A 9,136-nucleotide genomic window follows, 5' to 3' on the forward strand; every position below is an offset into this window, starting at 1 on the left:
CAAGTGATCATTGCTGACATCTGAAATATTTAATTTCATATATATTCAAGCATTAGTCACTTTCATACATACAAATCGACAACAGTGAAGAAGCTGTGGACTTAAAGAAGCATATTCAACTAATATGTACTGTATATTGTACTGTAACCGCGACCCTAGTAAAGATAGGCAGTTAAGTGAACGGATTGATGGATATTGTCCTGTACATGCCAACACTAAGCTAGCATTTCTGGGTTGTAACTTCATATCTTGAAGTAAATATTGTTAAGCTCTTTTAGCAGCAACACAGCACAATAGGTGTCCTGGCTGGTCCAACAACAAAATAAACCACAAAAGTGATCCTGGTTCATCATGGCAATGTTGACAAATGCAGTTCCCCTCATTACAATCTAGTTTGAAGTGCGTTATTTTAAAAGAGGACATAATTGTGCATTCATCCATACATTGTCTATATCAGTCATTGCCATTATGGTCGCAGGTGCGCTAAAGCGTATCATAGCTGACTTTGGGCATCCTGGACAGGTCACCAGACATGCGCGGGGCACATACCGTCTAGACATACCGTGCTCCCGCCAGCTGCTTGCTTCTACCTGCCGAAGCAAAGCCCAGAGGGTTGGTTGGTGGGGAAATAAATAAAATCATTTTCACTAATGAAGGCAGCACTACTAGTGTGCAGTATGTGGTGTATGGACACGTCACCAAACATACTGTAAATACAGGACTCTGGCTGTTCCTTAAAAGTGGATCTGGATCTGATCCCAGCCTAGTTAGTCATATAATGGGTGGAGAAACCCAGTGTGGAGGCGGTTAACATATTAATTAGCCACACTGTTATGTAACAGAAATAAACACCCATAGGGACATAAAAGATAGTCAATTCAGGCAGCAGTTTCATACACTGCTCTGTGTGTACTGTGTGTAGTGCATGCAGACATCAGCAAACACAATTCATTATAATTTCATTTCTTTGCTGCCTGGGCACTTTGACTCAAGTCATTTAGTGCCTTCGCCTGTAAAGGCTTAAATATATAATTAACATTTCATGACGTGACTGTATATTACTGCCTGCCTCTTGTTCATCGATTCTTGGCGCAGTGTGAAAGGAAAAAGGTGCAATTTGAAAATGAAAAGCAATTCATGGTCGTGGCTCAGCTAGTCAAGTGGCTGTACGCTAATAACATTATAAAATATTAAGGGCCAAACGCCTGGATTATGGCAGATTGTGATAGTTAGCCATCTTGAAGTATCATCAATAAGCCACTGGGTGACTTTAGGTGCATTGTTCAGGGTCTGTGAGAGTTTATCTGTACCAGTACATACATTCATTGATAGTCATCAATTTGTGTAATCTCTTTAAATAGAATACCAAGAAAATGAATCATGCAAAAGCAACATGATTAATTAGTTAGAGTTGTCAAAGTGGCCAAACAGCTCACTGAACGGCATCGTCAAAGAGTTGATTAACCACAGTGAACTGTGACTTTAATGTAAATTATAAGGCCATTTCTGAAGGGCCGGCTCTACTCAACCAAGAACAACTGGACACGCCACCCCATACACGGCTGGGTCAATGGCGAGTTCGGCTTTCATCAAAAATTGGCTACGATCGGGAAGAGCGTTACCCAGAAGCAACTTGCGAGAGCTGAAACCTGATTTGTGGAAAACAGCCAAATGGCCATAAAGACAAAAGAGGCATTTTAACTATTGGAGACAGTACTTTATCTGCTAAACTGTGTGTATGAGGCACATTGACAAAAAACAAATAGCCCCTCACCGCCGCCGCGTCGGCAATCAAGTATGCGCTGGTAATCAGAAGCTAACGCAATGAGCTAATGTAAATCTGTGCATCCAGCAAAACTCAATGCAGTTTGGTGTACCTTCAGGTTTTGACATGACATAGCAGAGGCGTCACACCCATGAGGGATGTGGGTGTTTTTGCATGATAGTGTTTACAACAGTGTCATCTGGTAGCCGGACTCCAGCTGTTGCTTTAAAGTGGCTCCGGATCTTCACCCAGCCCAACAGTTCATGTCATATGGGGAAAATGGTGTTGTAGAGGGGGTGGTTATTTTGTATCAAGAAATAGGCAGGGAAAGATTTACTGGGTTGCACAATTTCACACCTGATGGGAGGGCAGGCACTCCAGAGGCCCGACTATTTGTATACAAGCAAGTAAAAAGTCAATTTACCAAAATATGTCCCCTTTTAATACATTTTGTAGGGTCTGGAATGCATGAAAATATAATCTTGTACTGTTTAAAAATGTGAATCGGATGCCTGGAGTATAACACAAAGGGGATGCGGTGAGTAGGACAAAAAATGAATGTGTGGACCTGTGCCCTGTCTATTGCATAACCTCAATGGCTGACTAATGAGAGGAGGCCAAAGCAGGCAAGTGAGCATTCAGCCCTCAATGCCGCTTAACAATAAATGACTGCTCAAGCATAAACCATGTGACAGAAGTGAATGCACTCAACTGAGCACAAATGCACGATTTCTTTGAAAGATGATCAAAACACATGATGTAGGCCCAAACAAGGTCACATTACCCACTGTGTGTGGTTATTTGTGTTGTGTGAATAGTGCGAATACATTGCTAGCTTTGACAGAAACATTACGTAACAACTGATTATTGGAACTGCTGGTTATGTAACAACAACACAGAGACGTGCGAATGTGTGCAGTAATTATCAACTCAATAATACAACTGTTACTGAACACTATTTTGGCTGAGTGATTGGTAAATAAATATAATATTCTGTAGACAGTCAATGTGAAATATTGCATTACAAAAGTATGCAATAAAAAAAAAGCAAAAAAAGCATACGGGGCAAGACGTTAGTTAAGAAGAGTGGGACACTGAGAGGACTGAGGCAAGGAGACAGAAATACAAGGAGATGCGACGTCAAGCGAAGGCCAAAAAAAGAGGCATACGATGACTTCTATGCCATGTTGGCCCAAATAGAGGGAGAGAAAGAAATACTGTATACAGGTTGGCCAGACAGAGAGCTAGACAAAGCCGGTGACAGTCGCACCCAGAAAGGTACTGCAGAAAGGTACTGTGGTACTGCATCAGGAGGTCTTGAGTGCCAAAGAAGTATGATAGAATAGAACAAGATATGCATAAGCAAGCTAAGCAGCTTCTTGGGGGCCTGTGACCACTAGCAGGCTCCCAATTTACAGTCAACAGTAGCCTGGAGTAGCATTTGATTTATCTTTTATTATTATTACTATTATTATTATTATTTGTAGAGTCGTATTGAACATAACAAAGTTAAATGTTTGGATTAAGGTTGTTCATTTAGATTGAACTAAAGCCGCTGCACATTTTTACATAGCTTCAAAAACTAACGATTCATTTTTACTACTGATACTTCCTCAAGGGGAGATTCAACTTCCTCTCTGCTGTATACTTTTGTTGAAAACCGCACGTAGAATCAGATCACACGTATGCGGGCATAAAAAAAAGAAAACTCCAAAAACATGGGATCAAGTCCTAACATTTGTAAATAATTTTATGAAAATATAACTAACTAATAAAGTGTAAGTTGGGGGGGCAGCACGGCGATCAAATGTTAACACACCCACCTCACTGTTCTGAGGCTGAGGGTTTGAATCTGGGTTGTGGTCTTCCTGTGTGGAGTTTGTCACAAATCTTTGTCAAATGTGGGCCTGTGAAGCCATTTGAGATTCTTTTGCGATTAAGGGCTACACAAATCAAGTTGACTTGAAACTTGACTATGTGGGGCCTGCAAATGGCTGGCAACCACTTTCGCCCCAAGTCAGCTGGGACAGCTATTTGTTGCCCTTTATTGTTGCTTTTGCACGAGATAGAAATTATTTTGCACATTCCTGTTGGTTATTTTTAAACGAAAATAATAAACCAGATGACTTTTATATTAACTGCATAGTAGTACAATGTACTGGTTTATCTGTTACTTTCAGTAGGCCTAGATGATATTCTGCATCTCACTTAGTGCTTTCTAACTACATATTCTGTATGTCAAAGTTAAAATGAACACAACCTGTTTCCACTCCAAACACCGGACATTACGACACTAGCATCACTTTCTGGTTACGGTTGCTGTGTTTTACTTCCTAGTTACGGTTGTTACGGTAGCTTGTTGCTGCTGCTGCTGCTGCTGTTCTCGCGACCACACGCGGGCAAGCTTATAGTAGAAAACGTAATCGGCGGATTTACTTTATTATTATTTTTTAAAAATTTAAATAATGTCTTTTATTTCTCACAGTCGGAAAGACACGAGCGGAACGTACACTTTCTCCAGCCGTCCCAGGCCCGTTGAGAACCGCTCCAAATACAGAGAACAGCCGACCGACAAGACTGACAAGTATGTTGTTTGTTCCAAAATGAAAACTTTTTTTTGCTACGGGTATTGGTAATGCTAAACTATGAAACAAGAAACATTTTGTATTCAAGCATTACTTTTTAACTTTTCTTGTTGTTGTTGAAAAAAGACAAATATAATAAAAACAATTATTCTAAACTATAAACTACTGATAGACGGCGTCAATTTTGTGTTATTACGCCCCCTAGAGAATATTTTGAACCAATTGGTCTGGGTTGTGACTTTTGCTAGATAGTACATACAGCATCTCTAAGCTATTCATACAGTCTGTTGCCAGTAGGTTGTCATTTATTCATTTCTGTCAATATTACAAAACGTTTGACTCCAGTTGAATCTATTTAAACATTTCCCTCAATACATTTAAATGATTGATACCTGTCTACCTTGGGTTAGGGAAAACTGCAAATTCTTTCTTGTCTACAGGGCACACAGTACTTATGGAAACATCATGTATGATCGTCGTGTCATCAGGGGAAACACTTACGCCCAACGCTTTCTATCAACTGTAGGTACAGTGTACGAATAATTTACGGACTTGATTTATTATGATTGAATGTGTACTCGTTTGGAAATGTGCAGGTGCTGCAGGAAGACCTTGCTGAAATACAAAGACAGCAAGAGATGAGGAGGGCTGTGACTCGTAAAAAGAAGACCAAGGATCAGCGAAGATCTTCCACTCCGGAGGCCGTCCAAGGCAGAAAACACAACGTTGTCCAAACGGGTGAATTGTTTTGCTATCAATTTCGGCGAACGCTTGTCTGGCATTGTTCGCGCCATTATGAACGTCAACGTTTCTGTTTCATTTCAGAGCTTTATCTGGAAGAGCTGTGCTACAACATAGAGGTTTCACACATCGAGTGCCAGACTGATCCTCTCCTGGACAGACCAGCAACACCGCTTTTTATACCTGCCAAATCTGGCAAAGATGTTGCAACACAAATAGAGGAGGGGGAGGTAGGCGCCTTAGAATTCAAAACGGCTCTACACAGTCTTGTACAGTGGAACATAATCCATGCCGGGCTGCTTTTCAATGATGTCATGAAAATAGGAATAATTGGTTCTCGGCACAAACCCCTTATTGGGCCATTACATGGCACGTTGGTGGAAAAGTCTTAATGTACAGTACAGAGTCCAGACAATTGCATACAGTGTACATTCAATATAGTTGATAAAAATCTAAGTGCACGGTGACTTTCAGAACACCTTGTATTATATTAGTTTTATTTGTTGACATTTTCGTCAACATTGAAAGTTTTCAGTGATTGTCTTTTGCAGTTGTTTGACTTTGACCGAGAGGTGCAACCCTTGCTGGAGGTCTTGGTGGGGAAGACCATTGAGCAGTCTCTGCTGGAAGTGATGGAGGAGGAGGAGCTGGCCTGTCTGAGAGCCCAGCAGAGGGCTTTTCAGGAGCTTCGCAACGCCGAACTGGCTGAGGTGCAGCGGCTACAGGAGCGGGAGTGGCGCCGCAGGGAGGAAAAGGTACGCAGTTGACTATTTGTTGGTTTCCCCAAGGAAAATTAGTTTGGGTAGGATTTGGAAAATGGCAACCTTTTATTGGCAACAGATATGGCTCCTTCAAAATTTGACACCCCAAAAAACTATTGGTTGTATAAGTATCCATCTATTTTTTACAACACTTGTTCTCATTAGAATCACGAGTAAAGTGGAGCCTGCCCCAGCTGACTTTGGGCAGGTTACACACTAGACTGGTCACCGGAAAAATCACAGGACACGTAGACAACCATTCACACTAACGTTCACACCTTTGGACAATTTAGACTTTTCAGTGAACCCAACCCGCATTTTTTGGGGGATGTAGGACAAAGCGCGAGTATCCGGAGAAAACCTACACAAGCATGAGGAGAACATGCAGACTCCACACAGGAGGGCCAGAGCCCAAGATTCGAACCCAGAACCCCTTGCTAATCGTCCACTGTGCAGCCTGTTCCCAAATGTATCCCTTGAAATGTTATCTTTTTTTTCTTTTTAGAAAAATATGCTGCTAAAACTAGATGTCCACAAAAGGCCTGAAACCTCAGCGTAGTTCATAAGAGCTTAGCTCAGACAGTTTTAAAGGATGAATTCTCTGCAGGAGTTTAGGTTTTTATTTGGATTTTTGCAACTTTTTTTTAATTATTATTTTTTTTTTACAAAAAAACTTTCCTCAACAAGGGGAGATAATTAGAAGCAAAGAAAGAATATACAGTACACAGGAAGTAAAGCGCACTCACAATCAAAGCAATAACACCCCAGTGGAGTCGCTTGTTACTTAAAACATTGCCTTTGCATTGAAATGTTATGAAATACAAACAAATCGACCAGTGTCTGTGTTCAGTCGCAGGGGTTCCATTGCATTTTCTTGATCCACTTCTACGTCCAACAGAGTTGTTGAAATGTGGTCATTATGCCAGTGAGATTACGTAAGCGAACCACGCAGCATGGAGTACTAGTGGGTAGCATGTTTCATAGTTTTGAGGTTTGGGGTTCAACGCTCCAGCCTTACTGCATGTTCTCTCCATACTTGCAAAGATTTTCTCCAAGTACTTCTTCCCACATTCCCAAAATATTGCAATTTAGAGTCATTGAAGACTCTACATTGACCATAGTTGTGAATGTGAACGCTTGTTTGTCTACATGTAGCCTGTGATTGACTGGCAAGCAGGGATAGGCTCCATCCAGCTAATCCGCAATGAGGACAAACACTGTGGAAAATGAACGGCTGGTCCAAGTAAACCTTTCGCTTTCTCCAGGAGCGCCGTATTGCCCAGCAGAGAGAGGCACTGAGGATGGAAAAAGAGACTGTGGAGAAGATTGCAGCGCTGTCCTACACCCAGCAGTACCTGTCTGACCATGTACCAACAGTCTTTAAGTCCCTCAGGATCCACGGCTTCTTCTATGACCCCGTTGAGAAAGGTGGGAAACGCCATCAGTAATGCAGTTATACTTTAAGGAAGCCCCTTGAAGTGTTCTGCGCGCTTCTGATTTACAGATATTGAGACACACTTCTTTCCATGGCTGATGGTTGAGGTGAACAACAAATTAGAAAAGAGAAATGCAGCAAGGCAGCTTTTAGACAGTAAGTATGAAAGCGTCTCCAGAACAACCCAGCATTTCAATGAAATTACCAGTGGTCTTCTATTATTTAGAGCCTGCTACCTTTAAAACAAGAATTTCACATAAGGTTACTCATGGTATTAAGCGTGTACATGATTTACGGCTGTCGGTTCCATGATTAAATTTCAACTGTCGGGAAGTAAGGATGAATGAAGTATTTTGATTCACCTCAGGTCCCTCTAAACGTTTCAGCGGTTACACTGCACCCCAGTGGATATTTCTTTTAAACATCAGGGATGAGTTTTCAACTAGTTGACTAATTCTTGTCTATTTCAGCACTCATCCATGATGTGGCCCAGAAAAAACTGCCACTCTATACACACTTGGAGTCACGGCCAAAGGAGGAGTAGAGGCTCGTATTCTTAAAAACTAAAGACTAAACACTTGTACATGCATTTCTTTGTGTCACAGTTGCAAAGACTCTTTGTTCTCATCGTTGACCTCATGTTTGCGATTAGGAGCAGTAAACAGACACTTTGTCTCAGGCATGCAGTGTTTGTTCGTATAGCCTCTTATCATTGCAGTTCCTTGCCTTTTACCAGATTTTCATGGCACTTGTAAAATCATGCTTGCGCACACACTAAATGTTATCTTGGCGTAAGTGCACTCATATGGGCAACAATCTTTACTTTCACTTAGATTCATTAATTTCAGTAATTTTTTGTTTGCATCACTCCATAAACTTTTCATGTTGACATTAACCTACCCTGCTTAATTGAGTTACATTTTAAGTTATTCTTGTAGTCTACCTAAAGCGGGGTACAATACTGATTTTCAAAATGTGAGAAACCTGCCATGATGGAAAATTTGGCATTGGCACGCCACACCACACACATCACCATTTCTCCAACACGAGCGAGGCTCTCCTACCCCAAGCCAGATGTCTGTTGTAGTACCAAGACTGAGCTGTGTGAGGCAGCACGGTGCCACAGGGGATCCAGACTGTCGGAAAATACAAAGAAGAAGCGTAGTCGTAGTAGTAGTAGTAGTAGTAGTAGTAGTAGATGTAGATGTAGATGTAGATGTAGACGAAGACGAAGAAATATGAGAAGCTAGGCTAACATTTAGCTTATGTGGGATATACATTATGGCTGCAAACTTATCATTTGTATTGTGGTAAATTGCTTTGGAGACAAAAAAAAACTAAGATCCACATATACTGGAAGCGGTGTAGTCGAGAGAAAACAAAAGGAAGAGAATAACTTGTTGGGAATAAATTAATACCATTTTCAAGGAATGACTATTAGAGTTTAGGCTGTAAATGAAGACCAGTGTTTCTGTTTAGCCCAGCAGAGAACTTGCTGGCCCTGACGATTTACCACTGTGTTATTGTTAATCCTATTTCGAAACTTCTGATTTACAAGTTTTAGAGAGTAAAATTTCACTTTGTGTACAGTTTAACCCCCCCCCCCCCCCTAAATGATATACACAGTCACAATGTATGAAAGTGCAGGCTGTGATACATATTCTTGTGTTTCACCTGCTGGGAAATAACTAATATGTCTTTCCTTTCTGTCAAAACGAAGGACCAAGGTCGGCTATTATAGGAGTCTATTTTAATAGCGTCATCCTATTGGTCAGATGACTTCTATGACTCCTCCCCCTCATACACGTCACATACGCGTGGCGCACGATGCGCCCCTGCCTATAAAACT

The 9,136-nt window shown here is 41.2% G+C and overlaps 1 protein-coding gene across 2 annotated transcripts; it reads left to right on the forward strand.

The window, feature by feature from the left end:
• Window positions 1–4,106: 4,106 nt before the first annotated feature.
• Window positions 4,107–8,904, forward strand: rsph3 (radial spoke head 3). Of its 2 annotated transcripts, XM_061704505.1 has the most exons (8): window positions 4,107–4,349; window positions 4,791–4,872; window positions 4,947–5,088; window positions 5,176–5,321; window positions 5,643–5,846; window positions 7,118–7,280; window positions 7,357–7,443; window positions 7,758–8,904. In XM_061704505.1, the coding sequence occupies exons 1-8, from the start codon at window positions 4,231–4,233 to the stop codon at window positions 7,829–7,831; spliced, it is 1,017 nt and encodes a 338-aa protein (XP_061560489.1). In that variant the 5' UTR covers window positions 4,107–4,230; the 3' UTR covers window positions 7,832–8,904. The 2 variants fall into 2 exon arrangements, with proteins under 2 accessions (XP_061560489.1, XP_061560488.1); XM_061704504.1 differs by lacking the exon at window positions 7,758–8,904 and having other exon boundaries at window positions 7,357–7,719.
• Window positions 8,905–9,136: the final 232 nt, after the last annotated feature.

Source organism: Phycodurus eques, chromosome 18 (genome assembly GCF_024500275.1).
Source record: "Phycodurus eques isolate BA_2022a chromosome 18, UOR_Pequ_1.1, whole genome shotgun sequence".
Lineage (NCBI taxonomy): Eukaryota > Metazoa > Chordata > Actinopteri > Syngnathiformes > Syngnathidae > Phycodurus > Phycodurus eques.

Coding starts and splice junctions, on each gene's coding strand:
- rsph3 (XM_061704504.1), top strand. CDS start 4,231: ATGTCTTTTATTTCTCACAGTCGGAAAGACACGAGCGGAACGTACACT. Junction 5,847..7,117: donor GGCGCCGCAGGGAGGAAAAG/GTACGCAGTTGA, acceptor CGCTTTCTCCAG/GAGCGCCGTATTGCCCAGCA. Junction 7,281..7,356: donor CTATGACCCCGTTGAGAAAG/GTGGGAAACGCC, acceptor TCTGATTTACAG/ATATTGAGACACACTTCTTT.